We start from the raw sequence: 25756 nt of genomic DNA, 5'->3' as shown, positions 1-25756 counted from the left end.
ACTCCCCTATGTAATTATTTAGTGAAGCTTTACATTTTGCTGAATTGTCTCTATACTCAGCATTTTGGATTGATCAAATGTTTTATATGAGGCACCAATACAGTATGTCACCTTTTATTTGAGGGTATTTTAATAGATATAATTTACTGTTTAGAAATGAAAACATTTTATGTATCTAGTTCCCCCATTTGAAGGTGTCATAAGTATTTTGACAAATTTACTTATAGTGTATTACATTTAGTCAAAAGTTACAGAGGCATAAATGTCATACCCCCCCCAAAAATGCTAACCTCCCTTGTTATTGGTAATGGTGAGAGGTTAACATGTTTTGGGGACATGATCTTTGTGCATCTGTAACTTTCTCACTCATCAATATTCATGATTCATTCATGATTATCCATAATCATGGTAACATACACATGAATGTAGAAGTGTTCAGAAACATATTCTATTTTAATTTACAATAAAAGCGACTCCAAAACGACACAATACATTATTTACCATTCATTTCTATTGGGCACAACATAATCCAAAACACAACCAAAACATAAAACATAAAGTGCTTGAGTTTATAAACAGTAAAACAGATATGTATGAAAATACCCAAAAATAAAAGGTGTCATTCTGTACTGTCACCTCATATAAAACATTTGATCTCAAATCCAAAATGCTGGAGTATAGAACCAATTTAAAAGATTTAACTTCACTACTAAATAATTGTGTATGGAAGCGTATCTATTGAACAGTATATCTACTGATGTTGAGGCAATGACACATTCAAACATTAGGGGTCACTGTTGTGCTTCAATGGCACTTTTAATAAAACAGACATTTTATCCTCACAACAGCAATGTCTGGACAGAGAGGGGAGGGGGACTGGGTGAGGGTTCCCGCTGCTGCTAGGCTGGTTGCTCCTGATAGGTATGAGGCAATTGGATGTAGCAAATTGGGAAGTGCTATTGGACACAGTATTGGGAAGACAAGGGAAGTACTGAACTGTCTCTCCGTCTTATCTGGGCTGGCATCAATTTATTTTCTACCTTCTCATAAATAATAACACAGCGCAGAGAACCCTGACCACAAACGTATGCTCCCCTCCCCTTCTTATATTTACATGTAAATTAATACATTAATTTAATTCACAAAGTAACAAAGCTAATTAATCTGTGTTTTTAGCAGAAATCACACTCTTCAACCCCAGACGGCTGTCATCCTCATCTTCCCTACCCTCCGTTTATCCTCCCATACAGTCCATCGGCTCTATTCGTAACACTTGACTCACCACACTCACAAACAAACCCACCCATACCCTGTGTTCCCACTTCCCCATATTTATTAGTATTTACAGAAGCAACAATCTAATCTTCCCATCACAAAATCTTGAAAAACACCCTTTTCCATTTACCTCCCTCCCACTTTAGAGAAAGACCCTCCCAATAGAGAAAAAACCCACTGTGGCACCCCATTCTTACTCCCCCCACTTTCTGGACACTGCCCGCATCGTACCCTTTTCTAAGTTTCAACAATGAACACAAAAAATGTGGACATAGACAAGATTTCAGTAGCGACTATCTTCTTCTTCTGCTCGAGTTTGGATTGGTTGGTGCTGACTTGTCAAAGAAAGTCTCAGTGACAGGGGTGTTATGAACAGTGAGAGGGCAGTCTTCCAGGGTCTCTGAGGCACCAGTTGGCCATGGGGCAGTTTGGGGGGGCTGGGATGGGGGATTCTTGTTTCAGAGTCAGAGGTGGCGTGGGCTGGGGTGGCCGTTGTGGTAGAGCTTCTGCTTGATGTGGACCATGTTGCCACTGGAGTCCTCCAGCTGTCTGAGCTGGGCGCGTCGACGCAGATCTCGAAGGTTGCAGAACGAGGGGAGCCATGACCAGGAAGGGGTGTCTGGTGGACAAGAGGAGAGAGGGAGGTTGTTATAGGGGTGAAGAAACTAGAGAAGAAATATACATGATTAGAACATTTATCTCATTGTGGGGTTAATAAGAGAATGGGAGTGCATTTGGTTAGGTATATTAGATGCCCAATATGTCCAAAACATCCTTGATGCTCCCACCAACCTAATTGTTGGTAGTACAATACATCAATCCTACACACTCATGTGTTGCCCATGTAACCGGTGTAAAATAGCTAGCTAGACAGCAATGTGCGCTAGTAGCGTTTCAATTGGTGTCGTCACTCGCTCTGAGACCTTGAAGGAGTTGTTTCCCTTGCTCTGCAAAGGCTGTGGCTTTTGTGGAGAGCTAGGTAACGATGCTTTGAGCGTTACGGTTGTCGATGTGTGCAGAGGGTCCCTGGTTCAAGCCCAAAATGGGACGGTTGCAATACTGTTACACCCACACATTCATATGCCAAATATAAAATGTTACATCACTATTCTGCCGAGCACACAGCCATGCAATCTCCATAGACAAACACTGTCAGTAGAACAGCCTTACTGAAGAGCTCAGTGACTTCAACGTGGCACCATGTTAGAATGCCAACTTTCCAACAGGTAATTTCGTCACATTTCTGCCCTGCTAGTGCTGCCCCAGTCAACTGTAAGTGTAAAGGAAATCACACTACAAACTATCACCCTTAAGAAAATCATGAATGTCATGGATATATTGGAATTAGTGGATATATGGAGGCTTAAATACACTGACCTAGTGAGAAATACATGGCGGAAGCTTTATCAAGCTAGTCATCTTGATTACTTTCTTATGTCATTCTCTCTCACCAAAAGTTTAAAAAATGTTGATGGGAACAGAATGCCACTTAATATAATGTTTACATACCCTACATTACCCATCTCATATGTATATACTGTACTCTATATCATCTACTGCATCTTGCCATCTTTATGTAATACATGTACCACTAGCCACTTTAAACTATGCCACTTTATGTTTACATACCCTACAGTACTCATCTCATATGTATATACCGTACTCTATACCATCTACTGCATCTTGCCATGCCGTTCTGTACCACCACTCATTCATATATCTTTATGTACATATTCTTTATCCCTTTACACTTGTGTGTGTGTATAAGGTAGTAGTTGTGGAATTGTTAGGTTAGATTACTTGTTGGTTATTACTGCATTGTCGGAACTAGAAGCACAAGCATTTCGCTACACTCGCATTAACATCTGCTAACCATGTGTATGTGACTAATAAAATTTGATTTGATTTGATTTGATTTGATTTGAATGCAGTCGGATCATAATTGGCATATATAGTACTCTTACAGAATTTCCACGTGGACGAGGATATTGGAAATTTAATCAAAGCCTACTGGATGATAACTAGGACAGAATAATTTATAACTGACTTTTTCAGACATAACATAGGTACAGCAGATCTTATTGTATGGGACCCTTTAAAATGTGCCTTTAGAGGCCATGCAATTCAGTACTCATCTATAAAACAAAAGCAATTTAAATCAAAAGAGTCCATATTAACAAAGGAAATTGAAGGACTAACAGTACAGATAGATAGCAATAAAAACTGTACCATAGAGGCACAGAATAAGTTAGAGGAAAAACAAAAAGAAATGGAGGAACTTATTCAAGAATGTTCCAGTGTAATATATTATAAAAATAAATTGAACTGGATGGAATATGGGGGAAAATGCACAACAACAAAAAAGTAAATCTTCAACATAGAAATGCTACCAATTTTTTTATTGAAACTTGTTACAAATGATGGAGTCACGCATGATTCACCAAATTATATTTTGAAAGAGGAAGTAAAGTACTTCAAGAATATATTTTTGTTTCAGTCTCCTCCATCTCCACTAACCGAAGCTAAGTGTATGGATTTTCCCCCTATTAATAATGTAAAATTAACATCTGTACAGAAAGACTCACGTGAAGGCCAAATTGCAGAGGAGGAACTTCTTGATGCAATTAAAGCCTTTAAGTCTGGGAAAACTCCAGGGCTGGATGGCATACCAGGGGAAGTATACCAAAAAAATATTGTATCATGTTTTAATCACTCCTATATAAACGGTAGATTATTGGACACGCAACAAGAAGGTCTGATTTCATTATTACTGAATGTCACGTTCTGACCTTAGTTCCTTTTTTATGTCTTTATTTTGGTTTGGTCAGGGCGTGAGTTGGGGTGGGCATTCTATGTTCTATATTCTATNAATGTCACGTTCTGACCTTAGTTCCTTTTTTATGTCTTTATTTTGGTTTGGTCAGGGCGTGAGTTGGGGTGGGCATTCTATGTTCTATATTCTATGTTTTGTTCTATGTGTTGTATTTCTGTGTTTGGCCTAGTATGGTTCCCAATCAGAGGCAGCTGTCAATCGTTGTCTCTGATTGAGAATCATACTTAGGTAGCCTGTTCCCACCTGTGTTTGTGGGTAGTTGTTTCCTGTTTTTGTGTTTGTTTCACCATTCAGGACTGTTTCGATTTTTGTTGTCATTCACTTTGTTATTTTTGTCTTTTTCCCGTGTTCAGTTAATAAATTTAACATGGACACTTACCACGCTGCATTTTGGTCCGATCCTTCATATTCCTCATCGGAAGAAGAAGAAAATCGTTACACTGAAACAGGATCCAAGTGTTATATATAAAGATCCAGTCCATTAAAAAATTGGAGGCCTCTAACACTTCAGTGTTGTGATGCAAAAATTCTAGCTAAATGCTTGGCGCATAGAATTAAAAAGGTATTGTCAGGTATTATTCATCCTAATCAGACAGGTTTTTTACATGGACGATACATTGGAGATAATATAAGACAAGTACTGGAAACAATAGAATACTATGAAATATCGGGGAAACCAGGCCTGGTTTTCATAGCTGATTTTGAAAAGGCTTTTGATAAAGTACGACTGGAGTTTATATATAAATGCCTAGAATATTTCAATTTTGGGGAATCTCTTATAAAATGGGTTAAAGTTATGTATAGTAACCCTAGGTGTAAAATAGTAAATAATGGCTACATCTCAGAAAGTCTTAAACTATCTAGAGGAGTAAAACAAGGTTGTCCACTATCGGCATATCTATTTATTATTATTATGTTAAAATGAGATCCAAGAATAGTATTAGGGGTTAGAAATCCATGGATTAAAAACAAAAGTGTCATTGTACGCTGATGATTCATGTTTTCTTTTAAAACCACAATTAGAATCCCTCCACAGCCTCATAAAGGATCTAAATACTTTTGCTAACCTCTCTGGATTAAAACCAAATTATGATAAGTGTACTACAGTTGAAGTCGGAAGTTTACATACACTTAGGTTGACATACACTTAAAACTCGTTTCTCAACCACTCTGAAGTGTACTACAGTTGAAGTCGGAAGTTAACATACACTTAGGTTTACATACACTTAAAACTCGTTTTTCAGCCACTCCACAAAATTATTGTTGACAACCTATAGTTTTGGCATGTCGGTTAGGACCTCTACTTTGTGCATGACACCGGTAATTTTTCCAACAACTGTTTACAGGCAGATTATTTCACTTATAATTCACTGTATCACAATTCCAGTGGGTCAGAAGTTTACATACACTAAGTTGACTGTGCCTTTAAACAGCTTAGTAAATTCCAGAAAATGATGCCATGGCTTTAGAAGCTTCTGATAGGCTAATTGACATCATTTGAGTCAATTGGAGGTATACCTGTGGATGTATTTCAAGACCTACCTTCAAACTCAGTGCCTCTTTGCTTYACATCATGGGAAAATCAAAAGAAATCAGCCAAGACTAAAGAAAGATATTGTAGACCACAAGTCTGGTTCATCCTTGGGAGTAATTTACAAACGCCTGAAGGTACCATGTTCATCTGTACAAACAATAGTAGGCACGTATAAACACCATGTGTAACGCTCGTCGTTAGGTGGTGTCACACCCTGGCCTTAGTTATCTTTGTTTTCATTATTATTTTAGTTAGGTCAGGGTGTGACATGGGGAAGTATGTGTTTTGGGTTGTCTAGGGGTTTGTAGGTTTAATGGGGAAATGTCTTGTCTAGGTGTTTGTATGTCGATGGCTGCCTAGATTGGTTCTCAATTAGAGACAGCTGTGGTTTATTGTCTCTAATTGGGAGCCATATTTAAGGCAGCCATGGGCATCATGTGTTTGTGGGTAATTGTCTATGTTGAACGTTCGTTGCTTGTCTGTTGCACTTACGTTATTTAGCTTCACGGTCGTTTGTTGTTTTGTTAGTTTGTGTATAGTGTTCGTTTCGTGTTTTTTCTCTCTTCCAAAATAAAGAGATGTATTTTGCACACGCTGCGCCTTGGTCCTCACTCTCTCACGAAGACGATCGTGACAGGTGGAAGAGAGGAGGACCAAGGCGCAGCGTGGTAAATGMTCATGATGATGAATTTTAATGATGATCCAACAAACAGAACACTGACAAAATACAAAACAATAAACGACGTGAACAAACGAACGAAAACAGTACCGTGTGGCGAACAAACACAGACACGGCAACAATCACCCACAAACAAACAGTGAGAACAGCCTACCTTAATATGGTTCCCAATCAGAGACAACGTAAAACACCTGCCTCTGATTGAGAACCATATCAGGCTAGTTAGACAACCCTAACCAATGAAAACACATAACATGGAATATACCCACCCAGCCCACGTCCTGACCAACTAAACAAAGACTAAACAAAGAAAATAAGGTCAGGAACGTGACAAAGACTGTCCACGGTGGCGGCTCTGGCGCTGGACGTGGCCCCCACCCCACCATAGTCACTACCCCCTTTCGTGGCCTCCTTTTAACTGCAACCCTCCATATTAACCCCACTGGACTAAGGGGCAGCACCGGACTGAGGGGCAGCACCGGACTGAGGGGCAGCACCGGACTGAGGGGCAGCTCCGGACTGAGGGGCAGCTCCGGACTGAGGGGCAGCTCCGGACTGAGGGGCAGCTCCGTACTGACTGACGGCTCTGGCAGGTCATGGCTGACTGACGGCTCTGGCAGGTCATGGCTGACTGACGGCTCTGGCAGGTCATGGCTGACTGACGGCTCTGGCAGCTCCTGTCTGGCGGGCGGCTCTGGCAGCTCCTGTCTGGCGGGAGGCTCTGGCAGCTCCTGTCTGGCGGGCGGCTCTGGCAGCTCCTGACTGACGGACAGCTCTAGCGGCTCCTGACTGACGGACGGCTCTGAAGGCTCAGGACAGACGGGCGGCTATGAAGGCTCAGGACAGACGGGCAGCTCAGATGGCGCTGGGCAGACGGGCAGCGCAGGCGGCGCTGGGCAGACGGACAGCTCGCAGTGTCCCAACCTTACCTGGTTTAATGCTCCCCGTAGCCAGGCCAATGCGGCGAGGTGGAATAGCCCGCACTGGGCTGTGCTGGCGAACCGGGGACACCATGCGTAAGGCTTTGGTGCGAAAAGTGCAAATCAATCTCAGAACAACAGCAAAGGACCTTGGAAAGATGCTGGAGGAAACAGGTACAAAAGTATCTATATCCACAGTAAAATGAGTCCTATGTTGACATAACTTGAAAGGCTGCTCAGCACGGAAGAAGCCACTGCTCCAAAGCCGCCATAAAAAAGACAGACTACAGTTTGCAACTGCACATGGGGACAAAGATCGTACTTTTTGGAGAAATGTCCTCTGGTCTGATGAAACAAAAATAGAACTGTTTGGCCATAATGACCATCGTTATGTTTGGAGGAAAAGGGGGAGGCTTGCAAGCCGAAGAACACCATCCCAACCGTGAAGCATAGGTGTGGCAGCATCATGTTGTGGGGGTGCTTTGCTGCAGGAGGGATTGGTGCACTTCACAGAATAGATGGCTTCATGAGGAAAGAAAATTATGTGGAGATATTGAAGCAACATTTAAAGATATCAGTCAGGAAGTTAAAGCTTGGTCGCAAATGGGTCTTCCAAATGGACATTGACCCCAAGCATACTTCCAAATTGATGGCAAAATGGTTTAAGGACAACAAAGTCAAGGTATTGGAGTGGCCATAACAAAGCCCTGACCTCAATCCTATAGAAAATTTGTGGGCAGAACTGAAAAAGCATGTGCGAGCAAGGAGGCCTACAAACCTGCCTCAGTTACACCAGCTCTGTCTAGAGGAATGGGCCAAAATTCACCCAACTTATTGTGGGAAGGTTGTGAAAGGCTACCCAAAACGTTTGACCCAAGTTCAACAATTTAAAGGCAATGCTACCAAATATTAATTGAGTGTATGTAAACTTCTGACCCACTGGGAATGTGATGAAAGAAATAAAAGCTGAAATCAATCATTCTCTCTACTATTATTCTGACATTTCACATTCTTAAAATAAAGTGGTGATCCTAACAGACCTAAGACGGGGAATTTTTACTCGGATTAAATGTCAGAAATTGTGAAAAACTGAGTTTAAATGTATTTGTCTAAGGTGTATGTAAACTTACGATGAACCAGACTTGCCGAGGTCTACAATTTCTGACCCACTGGAATTGTGATATATTATGCATGTATATGGATATATATTTACCCCAAAAATATATGGGGGATTGGAAATTATGCAGACAATTACATTGATGGAAGCAACAATCTATCTGCAATATTAAAGCTGATCCACCCCCTAAAAAAAGAGAAAAAAACCGAAAGAAAAAAAGCTGTAAGTGCTGTTATTGTGAAGTGGAAACGTCTAGAAGCAAGAACGGCTCAGCCTCGAACTGGCAGGCCACACAACTGGCAGCTCACAGAATGGTCTAAAGCGCGTAGCGCCCCCCCCCAAAATGGTCTGTCCTTGGTTGCAACACTCACTACCGAGTTACAAATTGCCTCTGGAAGCAACGTCAGCACAAGAACTGTTCGTCAGGAGCTTCATGAAATAGATTTCCATGGCCGAGCAGCCTCACACAAGCCAAATATCACCATGCGCAATGCCAAGCGTTGGCTGGAGTGGAGTAAAGCTCGCCGCCATTGGACGCAGTGGAAACGGGTCTTTGGAGTGATGAATCACGCTTCACCATATGGCAGTGCGACAGACGAATCTGGGTTTGGCAGATGCCAGGAGAACGTTACCTGCCCCAATTCATAGTGCCAACTGTAAAGTTTGGTAGAGGAGGAATAATGGTCTGGGGCTGTTTTTCATGGTTCGGGCTAGGCCCCTTAGTTCCAGTGCAGGGAAATCTAAACGCTACAGCATACAATGACATTCTGTACGATTCTGGGCTTCCAACTTTGTGGCAACAGTTTGGGGAAGACCCTTTCCTGTTTCAGCATGACTATGTCCCTGTGCACAAAGCAAGGTCCATGCAGAAAAGGTTTGTCGAGATCGGTGTGGAAGAACTTGACTGGCCTGCACAGAGCCCTGACCTCAACCACATCAACCACACCATATTAATGCCCATGATTTTGAAATTAGACATTCGACGAGCAGGTGTCCACATACTTTTGGTCATGTTTGTGTATGTTTCAGTTTCTATATCCTGATATGCATGATTAAATAGCGATTTAAAAAAAGATATTTAGGATTTCTTTCACCAAGTATATGAGTGTGAGGTAGAATTTGTAGAAATGGAAGTGCAGGAATTTGTCTCTGTCAGGCTTAGTTGCCGCTGAGACGGCAGAGAAAGGAAAGTAGGGGGGAGTACGGGGAGGCAGGTGGTGGGAAGTGGGGGTCGCTGGCCGGGAGGGAGGAGTGAGTTATTTATAGCTGTGAATGGGTATGCAATCCACAAGGACAGTTCAGAAGGGTATCCAAACGAAAAGAGAGAGCGATACAGGTTCTTCTCATTTGAATAAAAGGATGGAGATGGAGTCAGGAGAAAAATGTAAATGGTAATGTAATGCGGAAAGTGGGGTGAGGGTAGAAATGTAAAGGTCTTTTTACGGAGGGAGGGAAGGGGGGCCATTGTTATCCAAATCATAATCTTCCTCTTTTGTTATCATATTTTGTTTCCTTATTTTGCTAAATAAAATGTCTTTCCACTGATGGTTTCATCACTGATGGTGCCAAAGAATATGAATCAGTTATTCATGAGAAATAGACAGTAAGAAAGGGGTCACCAAAAGGATACCTTTTAAAGAAAATGGATATCAGGAGATTCAATAACTGAATGGAGAGCAGGAGACGCAGGGTCTATAGATGGAATTAGAAAAAGCTAAAGGAATCAATGTGCACCTCAATGCGGTCTGTGTCAGTGTGGTGTGCATGTTTCTTCCTCACCCGCCATTCCAGCTGCTCTCTCTCACTCTATTTATAGCTCCCTAGGAGGGAGCAAGTGTGTGTGTGTGTGTGTGTGTGTGTGGTGTGTTGTGTGTGTGTGTTGTTGTGGGTGTGTGTGTTGGTGTGTGTGTGTGTGTGTGTGTGTGTGTGTGTGTGTGTGTGTGTGAGAGAAAGTGGATGTGTGGGTTGGGATGTGACAGTATATTCACACCCCCCTACCTTCCCGCTTCATCAGCCTCACCTTCACTCCCCATCTCAGGGAGGCTAAACAAGTCTGACCCACAATCAATATCACAGCCAAACACACCAGTGAAGGGGCATTCCCTCCATTCACAAGGATTCCAGCACAAGAAAAGCCTTGAGCCACCCCTCTACCTCGAGGGAAACATTTGAATGTAAAATCTGGGTGTATTTTTTATGTGGATGTTATGCACTGAATAGCAGATGGATTGATTCTGTGCTGAAAATATGAAGCAGTTTTATCTTGACTAATACTTATAGAATCACAGAATCTAAGTCTGGCAATATTTGTATGCTTCACATCTCCAAATTCATATTTATCATCAATAAATAATAAGACATGCATCTAAAGAGTATGGCAAACCTACTTTTTAACGTAGTCTTTTCAAGACATAAAATAATAGGGTTATTTAGTACCCCATCTTTGTGTGGTGGTTTCATATTAATCAGAGGTGATTAATTGGCCATCTCTTACTTTTAAAGTGCCTTGCAAAAGTATTCATCCCCCTTGGCGTTTTTTCCTATTTTGTTGCATTACAACCTGTAATTTAAATGTATTTTTATTTGGATTTCATGTAATGGACATAAACAAAATAGTCCAAATTGGTGAAATGAAATGAAAAAAATTACTTGTTTCAAAGAATTCTAAAAAATAAAAAAAGTTGTGCGTGCATATGTATTCACCCCCTTTGCTATGAAGCCCCTAAATAACATCTGGTGCAACCAATTACCTTCAGAAGTCACATAATTAGTTAAATAAAGTCCACTTGTGTGCAATCTAAGTGTCACATGATCTGTCACATGATCTCAGTATATATACACCTGTTCTGAAAGGCCCCAGAGTCTGCAACACCACTAAGCAAGGGGCACCACCAAGCAAGCGGCACCATGAAGACCAAGGAGCGCTCCAAACAGGTCAGGGACAAAGTTGTGGAGAAGTACAGCTCAGGGTTGGGTTATAAAAAAATATCCGAAACTTTGAACATCCCATGGAGCACCATTAAATCCATATAGAAAAATGTAAAGAATATGGCACCACAACAACCTGCCGGCCACCAAAATTAAACGGCCCAGGAAAGGAGGGCATTAATCAGAGAGGCAACAAAGAGACCAAAGATAACCCTGAAGGAGCTGTAAAGCTCCACAGCGGAGATTGGAGAATCTGTCCATAGGACCACTTTAAGCCGTACACTCCACAGAGCTGGGCTTTACGGAAGAGTGGCCAGAAAAAAGCTATTGCTTAAAGAAAACAATAAGCAAACCCATTTGGTGTTCGCCAAAAGCCATGTGGGAGACTCCCCAAACATATGGAAGAAGGTACTCTTGTTAGATGAGACTAAATTTGAGCTTTTTGGCCATCAAGGAAAACGCTCTGCCTGGCGCAAACCCAACACCTCTCATCACCCCGAGAATACCATCCCCACAGTGAAGCATGGTGGTGGCAGCATCATGCTGTGGGTATGTTTTTCATCGGCAGGGACTGGGAAACTGGTCAGAATTGAAGGAATGATGGATGGCGCTAAATACAGGGAAATTCTTGAGGGATCAAATCAAGAGATTTGAGACTGGGACGAAGGTTCACCTTCCAGCAGGACAATGACCCTAAGCATACTGCTAAAGCAACACTCGATGTGGTTGTCACGGGAAAACATTTAAATGTCTTGGAAGGGCCTAGTCAAAGCCCAGACCTCAATCCAATTGAGAATCTGTGGTGTGACTTAAAGATTGCTGTACACCAGCGGAACCCATCCAACTTGAAGGAGCTGGAGCAGTTTTGCCTTGAAGAATGGGCAAAAACCCAGTGGCTAGATGTGCAAGCATATAGAGACATACCCCAAGAGACTTGCAGCTGTAATTGCTGCAAAAGCTGGCTCTACAAAGTATTGACTTTGGGGGGTGAATAGTTATGCATGCTCAAGTTTTCTGTTTTTGTGTTGTTTCTTATTTGTTTCACAATAAAAAGTATTTGCATCTTCAAGTGGTAGACATGTTGTGTAAATCAAATTGTACAACCCCCCCCCCCCCCAAAAAAAAAATATCCTATTTTAATTCCAGGTTGTAAGCCAACAAAATAGGAAAAATGCCAAGGGAGGTGAATACTTTCGCAAGCCACTGTAAACTCACTAGACATTATGCCCCTCTATTTTCTGACCGTAACAGCAATTGGAATATCCAGGTCACATCACTTCCTTCAGCAATGTCTTATATCTAAAGGATCCAGGCCAGCTACAAAATATAGGCCTGTTTTGACATCGAGAGCTGCACAAGATAATGTGTAGCTGAAGCAATTGGATTATTCCAACACATTATAAGAACACTCCATTGGGCAAACGTTGGTTGAATCAACATTGTTTCCTTGTCATTTCAACCAAAAATTATGACGTTCAATCAATGTGGAAAACTGATTGGATTAGGAAAAAGTAAACAACGTAAGAGAATTTAGTATTTTCTTCACTGAACTTTTAACCTAAATCCAATGACATGGTGAATTTTTAAAATGTATTTCAACTTAGTTGACAACTCAACCAAATGTAAATCAAAACTAAACGTTGAGCTGACGTCTGTGCCCAGTGGGACTGGACAAGTTATTGAATCAGGAGAAGAAGTATGGACAAGAAGTCCTCTAATATGTAATATGTTCACATTGGCATACACTCTCCCTCAGTGAAGTCTGGCTTGCTAGACTAACAATGGTAAGAATTGAGACAGTTAATAATTGTATGTCTTCCTGGTGTATAGACAGACACATGCCCTCTGTGCTATGGGTAAGGAATCTTTGTTTCAGTGAATCAGTATGTACTAAACATATGACATCTGAGGGCAGCAATATTTCCACAGCATAATTAACATTACAGTTTCACTATGCCTACTTTACACACATAACTATCCCCCCTCAACGGACAGAAAGTAATCTTTTTCCAAATTCCTTCTCCCACTTATACAGTAGTAATTACCTGCATAATGTCTTAATTCTAATTCATGACCATAACACACTGTATACAGTACTGTACAGTTAATATCCTGTGAGACAATACATTTTGTCTGGAATATACTTTTCCCTTTTCCCCTATGAATGCTTTCTTTGAGTATACAACTGAGCCCTTATGTCCTCAAGTTCTGTAAAGTTTCCCATAACCATCACTCATAGCCAGGTGTGTTGGGCTATCCGCCCACCCAAGAAAGCCTGGTTTCAATTGGTTTCAATGAATGGTACAGTGGTCAACAGCAGCCTGTATGTTCGTTCTGTGCATTTGCACACCCATGTTACATCCCCAAGAAAAGATGTAGGAGAAACACTGATCAATAAGGCAGTCGAAATATTAACACATACACCACTTCACTCAACATCTCTCTTTMCGCAGAGGTGGGAATCAACCAAACAATACTTCTGTCATCAGATGATTGAGAAATGTTTTGCTCATTCTGCTGCACATTTTGTCAACCTTATTGATGTTCCAGTCAGTCCATATAAAACTTTTCCCAGTCAAACAGACCAAGTCTCTGGTTGACTCACCGTAGTAGCGACTGGCTCTCCATGCCCTGACAGCACAGTGCAGCACTCCGTCCAGCCACAGCAGGAGCCAGCTGATACAGAAGCCCAGCAGCAGCCCCAGCATCAGGTCCATCTCCTGCTTGGTCACGCTGTCACTCACAAAGTAGTTCTCCGACGAGTCCACCAGAGAATGGTCCCCATTGTACGGGATCACGTAGTGGACATGATGCCTGGAAGAGACAAAGCCGGAGGTTAGAAAGTGTTAGTGGTGGAGGGAAGAACAAGGAAAAGAGGAGATAGGGCAAGAGAGGACAAATTAGGGGGTGTAGGTGATGAAATTGAATTCTCAACACTGATTTGGTACAAATGGGAGAATGCAAAGGCATGGAATACATGCTGAATTTATACAGTACAGTGCTGGTGAATAATCATTTCCAGAAATGTGTGTAGCCTACCTTCTGTAAATGATTACCATTACTTTTGTCACAGTGTTATCAACGCCTAACATAACGACCTACCTAACGTGCCCCTCAAAGGTACATCTCATAAAATGACAACCTGAGGTTTACAAGCAGTAAAGGAATGACAGTGGATGTGGCCTCAGGCTTGACTAGATGTGCATCATCGCCAGGATGACGCCTCAACACCACATGCACTAAAAGTAGGCTTTCAAGATCAGGTGGGCTCTCATCTGACTGTCTATTCCATGAAATGCTTATACTGAGAGGGTAAACATCTTACGTAAATTAGTAACTCTTATTGAAAAGCATTTTCAGGTCACTAAAAGATAAAGTGGCTGTCTGCCAAATGGCACCCTTTTCCCTACATAGTGCACTACTTTTGACCAGAGCCTGGACGCAGACACTGTGTCACCCGCTTTCAATTGGCTTAATTAAAGGCAATGACAAGCAGTGTGACATGCAATTGTTGGGATCTAGTTTAGGACTATATGTACTATATGTCCCCGGGAACAGGAAGGTAACAAGCACAAGTATGAAAATATATAATTCATTCAAAGCTAGGAATATTGTGAGCATTGCACATTGAATATTGAGTATCAGAGGTTTTATCAATATTTAAAAATGACTTAAAATAAACCACAAAAAAATGCTGCTATGATAGACAGCGATAATGTTCCTCTGAAAAAAATATTAACGCAACATGCAACAATTTCAACGATTTTACTGAGTTACAGTTCATATAAGGAAATCAGTCAATTTAAAATTAGGCCCTAATCTATGGATTTCACATGACTGGGCAGGGGCGCAGCCATGCCTGGGAGGGCATAGGCCCACCCACTTGGGAGCCAGGCCCACCCACTGGGGAGCCAGGCCCAGCCAATCAGAATACATTTTCCCCCCGCAAAAGGGCTTTATTACAGACAGAAATACTCCTCAATTTCATCAGCTGTCCTGGTGGCTGGTCTCAGACAATCCCGCAGGTGAAGAAGCCAGATGTGGAGGTCCTGGGCTGGCGTGGTTACACGTGGTCTGCGGTTGTGAGGCCGGTTGGAAGTACTGCCAAATTCTCTAAAACAACGTTGGAGGTGGCTTATGGTAGAGAAATTAACATTCAATTCTCTGTGAACAGCTCTMGTAGACATTCTTGCAGTCAGCATGCCAATTGCACACTCCCTCAAAACTTGAGCCATCTGTGGCATTGTGTTGTGCGACAAAACTGCACATTTTAGAGTGGCCTTTTATTGTCCCCATCACAAAGTGCACCTGTGTAATGATCATGCTGTTTAATCAGTTTCTTGACATGCCATGCCTATCAGCCTAAACGGCTCTCTATCCACCGGYTGTGTACCAAACTCACTAAAAGTGGCAGTAATAAAGCCTCTCTTGAAAAAGCCAAACCTTGAACCAGAAAATATCAAAAACTATCGGCCTATATCGAATCTTCCATTCCTCTCAAAAAAAAATGAAAAAGCTGTTGCGTAGCAACTCACTGCCTTCCTGCCTTCCTGAAGACAAACAATGTATACGAAATGCTTCAGTCTGGTTTTAGACCCCATCATAGCACTGAGACTGCACTTGTGAAGGTGGTAAATGACCTTTTAATGGCGTCAGACCGAGGCTCTGCATATGTCCTCGTGCTCCTAGACCTTAGTGCTGCTTTGATACCATCGATCACCACATTCTTTTGGAGAGATTGGAAACCCAAATTGGTCTACACGGACAAGTTCTGGCCTGGTTTAGATCTTATCTGTCGGAAAGATATCAGTTTGTCTCTGTGAATGGTATGTCCTCTGACAAATCAACTGTACATTTCGGTTAACTTTCACTGCTATGCGGACGACACACAGCTGTACATTTCAATGAAACATGGTGAAGCCCCAAAATTGCCCTCGCTYGAAGCCTGTGTTTCAGACATAAGGAAGTGGATGGCTGAAAAAGTTCTACTTTTAAACTCGGACAAAACAGAGATGCTTGTTCTAGGTCCCAAGAAACAAAGAGATCTTCTGTTGAATCTGACAATTAATCTTGATGGTTGTAAAGTCGTCTCAAATAAAACTGTGAAGGACCTCGGCGTTACTCTGGACCCTGATCTCTCTTTTGACGAACATATCAAGACTGTTTCAAGGACAGCTTTTTTCCATCTACGTAACATTGCAAAAATCAGAAACTTTCTGTCCAAAAATGATGCAGAACAACTAATCCACGCTTGTGTTACTTCTAGGTTAGACTACTGCAATGCTCTACTTTCCGGCTACCCAGATAAAGCACTAAATAAACTTCAGTTAGTGCTAAATACGGCTGCTATAATCCTGACTAGAACCAAAAAATGTGATCATATTACTCCAGTGCTAGCCTCCCTACACTGGCTTCCTGTTAAGGCAAGGGCTGATTTCAAGGTTTTACTGCTAACCTACAAAGAATTACATGGGCTTGCTCCTACCTATCTTTCTGATTTGGTCCTACCGTACATACCTACACGTACGCTACGGTCACAAGACACAGGCCTCCTAATTGTCCCTAGAATTTCTAAGCAAACAGCTGGAGGCAGGGCTTTCTCCTATAGATCTCAATTTTTATGGAATGGTCTGCCTACCCATGTGAGGACCGCAGGACCTCGGTTTCAACTTTTAAGTCTTACTGAAGACTCATCTCTTCAGTGGTATATGATTGAGTGTAGTCTGGCCCAGGAGTGTGAAGGTGAACGGAAAGGCTCTGGAGCAACGAACCGCCCTTGCTGTCTCTGCCTGGCCAGTTCCCTCTCTCAACTGGGATTCTCTGCCTCTAACCCTATTACAGGGGCTGAGTCACTGGCTTACTGGTGCTCTTTCATGCCGTCCTAGGAGGGGTGCGTCATTGAGTGTGTTGAGTCACTGACGTGATCTTCCTGTCTGGGTTGGCGCCCCCCCTTGGGTTGTGCCGTGGAGGAGATCTTTGTGGGCTATACTCGGCCTTGTCTCAGGATGGTAAGTTGGTGGTTGAAGATATCCTCTAGTGGTGTGGGGGCTGTGCTTTGGCAAAGTTGGTGGGGTTATATCCTTCCTGTTTGGCTCTGTCCGGGGGTATCATCGGATGGGGCCACAGTGTCTCCTGACCCCTCCTATCTCAGCCTCCAGTATTTATGCTGCAGTAGTTTATGTGTTGGGGGGTTTATGTTATATCTGGAGTACTTCTCCTGTCTTATCCGGTGTCCTGTGTGAATTTAAGTATGCTCTCTCTAATTCTTCTTTCTCTCTTTCTTTCTCTCTCTCGGAGGACCTGATCCCAGGACCATGCCTCAGGACTACCTGGCATGATGACTCCTTGCTGTCCCCAGTCCACCTGGCCGTGCTGCTGCTCCAGTTTCAACTGTTCTGCTGCGGCTATGGAACCCTGACCTGTTCACCGGACGTGCTACCTCCCAGACCTGCTGTTTTCAACTCTCTAGAGACCGCAGGAGCGGTAGAGATACTCTTAATGATCGGCTATGAAAGCCAACTGACATTTACTCTGAGGTGCTGACTTGCTGCACCCTCGACAACTACTGTGATTATTATTTTTGACCATGCTGGTCATTTATGAACATTTGAACATCTTGGCCATGTTCTGTTATAATCTCCACCCGGCACAGCCAGAAGAGGACTGGCCACCCTCATAGCCTGGTTCCTCTCTAGGTTTTCTCTAGGTTTCGGCCTTTCTAGGGAGTTGTTCCTAGCCACTGTGCTTCTACACCTGCATTGCTTGTTGTTTGGGGTTTTAGGCTGGGTTTCTGTACAGCACTTTGAGATATCAGCTGATGTAAGAAGAGCTATATAAATAATTTTGATTTGATTTGATTTGATTAATTTTGCAAAGGAGGAATGCTCACTGACAGGGATGTAAACTAATTTGTGCAAAAATTTGAGTAATACATTTTTTTCCTGTGATCTTTTATTTCAGCTCATGAACATGGGACCAGCACTTCACATGTTGCCTTTATAATTTTGAATAAAAAATGTAAATTGTGGCAAAAATTTGGGTCTAAAAATACTTCTAAAGGCATATAGGCCTAATATAGCACATTACTGAACATTAACTATGAGGAAATCTTGAAATGAGAGGGAGTGAGAGAGAGACCCTCTCAAAAGTTTGGCCAATATTATTGTATGATGATCTTAGTAACACTTCATGACCATTACTAATCTTACTAACACTTCATGACCCATTTCTCAGGTTGTTAGACTGTAGGCCACATATGTCAGAGTCAAGGCCCGCGGGCCACATCCGGCGCGGAAGGTTTTTTACGGCCCCTGGGATGATCTTGATTTATTATTAGAACCGGCCCGCAGACCGCAGCAAGCCGGCGCCGCAGATCTTTTACACGCACCAATACTACATTTCCCACAATGCAACGGTGAGCAGCCGAGAAGTAGGCTGCTTCATTTCAATATTTATTGGCACAGCAGTCGTCAGCATCACAGTAAAATTAACTTTCAGTACCCATAAAAATGGCAAAACGGAAGGTGGACACTGAGAACCGGGGGTTTCAAACAAGGTGGGAGTCGGAGTATGTTCACGGGAGTAGCTGGAAAACCTGTGTGTCTTCTGTGTGGAGAAAGTGTGGCGGTACTGAAAGAGTATAATCTGAGACGACATTATGAAACGAAACACGCGGACAAACAAGAATATGGACATGGAACAAAGGCTACAAAAGGCAGAGGAATTAAAACGAGGCCTCAAATCTCGACAGGCTCTGTTCAAAAAAGCCAAATCACAAGGCCAGGCTGCTGTCAAGGCCAGTTTTATTTTGGCGAAGAGATCGCTAAATCAGCCCGGCCATTTACGGAGGGGATTTATCAAAAACTGCATGATTAAAGTTGTGACGAAGTTTGCCAGAAAAAGGCAACTCTTTTTAATGTGAGTCTGAGCAGAAACACCATTGCCGAGAGAGTAGACAGTTGTCCATCAATCTAAAAGAGCAGCTTGTGAAAAAGGGAAAAGATTTCATTGCATATTCCTTGGCTGTGGATGAGAGCACCGACATTTCTGACATTGCCCAGTTGTCAATTTTCATCCGCGGAGTGGACTCCAGCCAAGCGTGACAGAGGAGTTTTTGGCTTTACGTCCTATGCATGGCACAACTACGGGGCATGATTTGTATGAAGAGGGTCAAGATGTGTAAATGAGATGGAGCTGCCTTGGGAAAAACTCGTGGGTTGACAACCGACGGAGCCACCTGCGATGTGTGGACACAGGAGCGGACTGGTGGCGAAGATACGGGAAGAAGCAAGAGGAAAACGCGACAGGTGAGCTGACAGCTTATCATTGTATCATACACCAGGAAGCGTTGTGCGGTAAAGCCTTGAAAATGGAGCATGTAATGAGCATCATCACGCGCACAGTTAACTTTATCAGAGCCAAAGGTTTAATCACGCCAGTTCAAGGCATTTCTGACGGAGTTAGAAACGGAGCATGGTGATTTGCCTTATCCACAGAGGTGCGATGGCTAAGCCAGGGAAAGGTGCTTCAAAGATGTTTCGAGCTTCGTGAGGAGATTTGTCTGTTCTTGGACAGCAAGGGAAAGACACAACACAACTCCGAGACGAATGTTTCTGTGTGAAATGGCTTTTCTGTGTGACATTACGAGTCATCTGAATGCAATGAACTTGCAGCTGCAGGGTCGGGACATGTCATCTCTGATATGTACAGTACAGTGAAGGCATTTAAAACCAAACTGACTCTGTGGGAGACGCAGATGCGGAAAGAAATTTGAGCCACTTTCCAGATGCCAGACATGAAAGAGAAGCTCTCTACCAGTGCGTTCCGAGCGCACAGTTTGGCTGATAAAATAGGTATGCTTGGCTGATTTGACGCGATTTGCTGACTTTGAAGCACAAAAAAGCAGGTTGGAACTGCTCGTAACCCATTTGCTGTTGACGTGGAAAGTCTACCCCACCAAACCTCCAAATGGAGTTGATTGACGCTCCAATGCAATGATGCACTGAGGGCAAAATTGCGGCAGTGGTGCGCGGAGTTCGCCCGTTTCCTCCCCGACACAATGCCCCAGCTGCGCATACGGCTGCTCAAACGTTGTCTATGTTTGCAGCACATACCTGTGTGAACAACTGTTTTCTTTGATGAACTGACAACATCAACCGAAGTCGACTTACTGCTGAACCACCTCCACTCAATTCTGAAGAATTTCCTCAGTCAGACCTTACTCTTCCGAACATTGATGAATTGTGGAAATGAGATGGGACCCATCCAAGTGGATAAGTATCTACCTCATACCTCAAACAAGTGAATCATTATGGGTGCAATCACATATTTAGAGTTTTCTATCAGTTCAAGTTAAAAGTTAAAGTTTTAATATTTGTTTTCAGTGGCATGTTACTTCTCCTTAAACAAAGTGTTGTGTTTTTGATTAATAGATTTTTGCACTTTTATCTTTATTGTATTTCCTCAAAATCAATTAATCTTTAACAATATTTCAGTTGGAGTGGATGATAGAAAATTGCTATGTATGTTGTTTTTCTTTGAAGTTAACATTTAGCCCACTTTTGTGCTAAAAATAGAAAATATAGGCTACTGATGGTGCCTTGAATACCGGTTTCTTTCATTTAATGTTCATGTTATGGGGATTTTTATATAAAGGAAATTTGTCTTTTGTGTCTGTTGAAAATTAAAGATTACTGACAGAGCCATAAGAAAATATTGCTTTATTTATCTGATCATATTGGAATATATTTGTTAGGTTTTCAGTAGGTTCAATTAGGTTCACTAGACTATATGCGTCATTTAAAAAATGTTCAATGAACATTCGAACAGTCCGGCCCTCGGCTTGTAGCTAAATTTTTTATTTGGCCCTCCGTCCATTTGACTTTGACACCCCTGCTGTAGGCAGTCAAAACAAAGGAGCAGTATTCATACAGGGCCAAGAGCAGATTTTCTTATCTTCTGTGAATGTTAGTTAAGTTAATAATTTGTTTCAGATTATGCACTGAACAACAATGACCCAACACGTACATAAAGTTAAAATATGTACAGTGCCTTGCAAAAGCATTCACCCCCTTGGCGTTTTTCCTATTTTGTTGCATTACAACCTGTAATTTAAATCCATTTTTCTTTGGATTTCATGTAATGGACATACACAAAATAGTCCAAATTGGTGAAATGAAATGAAAAAATAACTTGTTTAAAAATTAAAAATTAAAAACGGAAAAGTGGTGCGTGCATATGTATTCACCCCCTTTACTATGAAGCCGCTAAATAAGATCTGGTGCAACCAATCACCTTCAGAAGTCACATAATTAGTTAAATAAAGTCCACCTGTGTGCAATCTAAGTGTCACATGATCTGTCACATGATCTCAGTATATATACACCTATTTTGAAAGGCCCCAGAGTCTGCAACAACACTAAGCAAGGGGCACCACCAAGCAAGCGGCACCATGAAGAACAAGGAGCTCTCCAAACAAGTCAGAGACAAAGTTGTGGAGAAGTACAGATCAGGGTTGGGTTATAAAAAAATATCCTAAACTTTGAACATCCCACGGAGAACCATTAAATCCATTATTTAAAAAATGGAAAGAATATGGCACCACAACAAACCTGCCAAGAGAGGGCCGCCCACCAAAACTCACAGCCCAGGCAAGGAGGGCATTAATCAGAGAGGCAACAAAGAGACCAAAGATAACCCTGAAGGAGCTGCAAAGCTCCACAGCGGAGATTGGAGTATCTGTCCATAGGACCAATTTAAGCCGTACACTCCACAGAGCTGGGCTTTACGGAAGAGTGGCCAGAAAAAAAGCCATTGCTTAAAGAAAAAAATAAGCCAACCCATTTGGTGTTCGCCAAAAGCCATGGGGGAGACTCCCCAAACATATGGAAGAAGGTACTCTGGTTAGATGAGACTAAATTTGAGCTTTTTGGCCATCAAGGAAAATGCTATGTCTGGCACAAACCCAACACCTCTCATCACCCCGAGAATACCATCCCCACAGTAAAGCATGATGGTGGCAGCATCATGCTGTGGGTATGTTCGGCAGGGACTCGGAAACTGGACATCGGCAGGGACTGGGAAACTGGTCAGAATTGAAGGAATGATGGATGGCGCTAAATACAGGGAAATTCTTGAGAGAAACATGTTTCAGTCTTCAAGAGATTTGAGACTGGGACGGAGGTTCACCTTCCAGCAGGAGAATGATCCTAAGCATACTGCTAAACCAACACTCGAGTGGTTTCAGGGGAAACATTTAAATGTCTTGGAAGGGCCTAGTCAAAGCCCAGACCTCAATCCAATTGAGAATCTGTGGTGTGACTTAAAGATTGCTGTACACCAGCGGAACCCATCCAACTTGTAGGAGCTGGAGTAGTTTTGCCTTGAAGAATGGGCAAAAATCCCAGTGGCTAGATGTGCCAAGCATATAGAGACATACCCCAAGAGACTTGCAGCTGTAATTGCTGCAAAAGGTGGTTCTACAAAGTATTGACTTTGGGGGGGGGGGGGGGGGGGGGGGGAGAACGCTCAAGTTTTCTGTTTTTCTGTCTTATTTCTTGTTTGTTTCACAATAAAAATGTTTTGCATCTTCAAAGTGGTAGGCATGTTGTGTAAATCAAATGATACAAACCTCCCAAAAAATCTACTTTAATTCCAGGTTGTAAGGCAACAAAATAGGAAAAATCCAAGTGGGTGAATACTTTCGCAAGCCACTGTAGTTGTTCAGAGTGTACTCAGGCCTAAACTTGCCTTTATCCATGGCTTAATATCCTAATGAATTACAGTACCAGTCAAAGGTTTGGACACATCTACTCATTCAAGGGTTTTTCTTAATTTTTTCTATTTTCAAAATTGTAGAATAATAATGAAGACATCAAAACTATGAAATAAGACATGGAATCATGTAGTAACCAAAAAAGTGTTAAACAAATCAAAATATATATATWTTTTTTTATTCTTTAAAGTAGCCACCATTTGCCTTGATGACAGCTTTGCACACTTGGCATACTTGCCTAGGAACTTACTTTGTTAAGGTCGTAGGACTGAAAATGAACGAATTCAACAACCATGTCACTAACAAATACAATCATGGTTGGTTATGCTACACTTTAATCGAAAAGGCAAGGCACACTGGGAAATTATTGGAGGCGTGGCTTAGTGGGGGCATTCAATTTAAGTATACCTTACTAAAAATAAATGCATGTTTTATTGTATTTCTCATATGAAGGTAGTACTGCTCAATTCAGCTATTTAAGTTTCTTAACAACATTTATTTTAGGTAATCGGTTTCCTCAAAATATTTGAGTAGAACTTGATCTTAGAAAGATTTTGTGTTGTAAGGAGTCTCTACCAGCAATTGTGAAAATGTGAGGCCACATAACTTTTACAGGTCTAATCACAACAGCAATATGAAACCTGGCCTACACCATTCAACTATAGTTATTTTATGTTTCATTCCATTTTCAGCCTTCATAACATGGGTTATCAATAATAGATCACTGTATACCTATATATTATAATTCTCACAACTGATTCAATATAGGTAGGCCTAATGTCCTCTCTCCAAAAACATTTCCTCTTAAAAATATGGTAATATTGCAAATGCAAAACAGCACGAGAACGATCATTGAGAGCTGTCTTCGTTTAAAATGATTCCTTAGCCCATTCCTCATAAATCATAACATACTTTATTTATGGCTCAACCACCTTCGTATGCAGTAAAAGACAAATCACTGAATATAGGCTTGAAAACACCGTCACAACCTAGGCATCACAAACATAAGGCTGTAGCCTACCATTAGACACACATATACCTCGAATAAAACCACAGTCGACATCAATTAGGCACATTTTCAAGAGATTATGCATGGAGCAGGTTGGGATGCTTATTAAAACCAACAGTTCAGCAGGAGAAATCATTCGAGAGGCCTATTGAGGGATTATGATTAGACGAGAAAAATAGCAGCGCTCTTGACTCTGTTTGGCTACCTTTCGTTGCAGATGCAGCACATTGTATCTATCCAAATGAATCAATGTATTATATTGTTTTTTTTACCTTCCACAGTTGCAATGACAGACGCGGTCTTCCCCTCGTAAATGCGGTAAGATGTAGTTGTGAAAGCGATCCAGTAGTGCGTTCATGTCCATTAAACAGGCTATCGCCTGCAAAGAACCATAAGAGTCAACTGGGACACAATAACTATTCCCAACACAGCAGCACCATTATATGACTTGCATTAAGCTAAAGTCCATATAAGAGAAAATAGACAAATACATTTGGAAACCCACCTTGCAATCATTTGCGAGGGAAAACTCCTTCGCTCTTAAATGCTATTTAGATGATTTATTCATGATAGCCATGTAATTGTTGGCAGACTATGTGTAGCCTACTTCCTCAAGTCTATATGCATTTAACCATAATTATTTTCAGTGTCCTTATATAAAATGTGCTCTGTAGTTGTAATATCTAGCCTATAACTACATTATTCATTATTATAGGCTACACAGGTAAAAAAATATATATATATCATTGCTGTAGGCGTTAAACACACATGCGGGGTGCAATAAAAAGCGTATCTCTTACCATTACAACTGAAGCGCCAAGAATCATAAAAATCATGGTGGTTGTGATCATATGCATCAAAACTTCCAAACTCGCCGCTGTTCTCTAGCCTTCTCTACCCGCCGCACTGCAAACGCTGGGCTTTAGGCGCTCTGTCCCGGGAGGAGACGGTCATTGAGGCGCCCTTACTGCACCTGACTCTCCGTCCCTCCAAACTCGCCAGATTGGAGTGCAATTAACCAGTGCACAGGTGATGAGATCGCCCAGTCTCCCTCAGGACCCCCTTTGACACACGCACTCACCGTCTTCACAGTCTACACCCCATCCAGTGATGCGTCGATTCGATGACGCGGACCGGGTCGTGGACTGGCCGGTGCCGCGGTTGCTGTGGCGGGAACGGCGAAAAAAGGGTGCTGGTGGAGAGGGTGTCCTAGCCTGATTACAAATGCAATGATGTTCTTTTCCCGGAAGGCCAGGTACCGTTCTCATTCAAAAAAAATATCAGCAAACAGGAGAAAGGGTGATCCGGTCGCCTTCAGGGAATCGGTCGCCTAGCTACTGCGCCCCCCCCCCCCACCACCACCATTTCCGTCCAAGACAGCCCGTTTATTCCCGGTCTGTTTTACTCAATTAGTTCATTTCATTAATTATCGATACATACGATATCTAATCAAATGGAGCATTTAATTAATCTATCACTTCGGATTATTCATTTTTAATTGCGATTTCGCGTTTTGGGCTACAGTCGTTGTCTTCTAACATGTACATCTACTCTTGGATAACTCGATGTCAAGCGCCGAATCGAGATGTAGATCCAAGTCGGAACCAGGACCCCCCTAGCCCTCATGCAAGTCCATGTAAAGATCAGGCAACGGCAGCTGCACACACGCCCGGGGCCAGGGACACGCA

The 25756-nt window shown here is 42.2% G+C and overlaps 1 protein-coding gene across 1 annotated transcript; it reads right to left on the bottom strand.

Moving 5' to 3' along the window:
• Positions 1-1504: 1504 nt before the first annotated feature.
• tmem240a (transmembrane protein 240a) lies at positions 1505-25409 on the bottom strand. The gene is made up of 4 exons (XM_024005019.2): positions 24869-25409; positions 24341-24447; positions 13892-14100; positions 1505-1894 (listed from the first exon to the last, which is right to left on the bottom strand). The coding sequence occupies exons 1-4, from the start codon at positions 24923-24925 to the stop codon at positions 1740-1742; spliced, it is 528 nt and encodes a 175-aa protein (XP_023860787.1). The 5' UTR covers positions 24926-25409; the 3' UTR covers positions 1505-1739.
• Positions 25410-25756: the final 347 nt, after the last annotated feature.

This window comes from Salvelinus sp. IW2-2015, linkage group LG17 (assembly GCF_002910315.2).
Source record: "Salvelinus sp. IW2-2015 linkage group LG17, ASM291031v2, whole genome shotgun sequence".
In the NCBI taxonomy this organism is placed as follows: domain Eukaryota; kingdom Metazoa; phylum Chordata; class Actinopteri; order Salmoniformes; family Salmonidae; genus Salvelinus; species Salvelinus sp. IW2-2015.
Note: the sequence above shows the minus strand (reverse complement) of the source record. Positions and strands in the feature narration are given on the sequence as shown.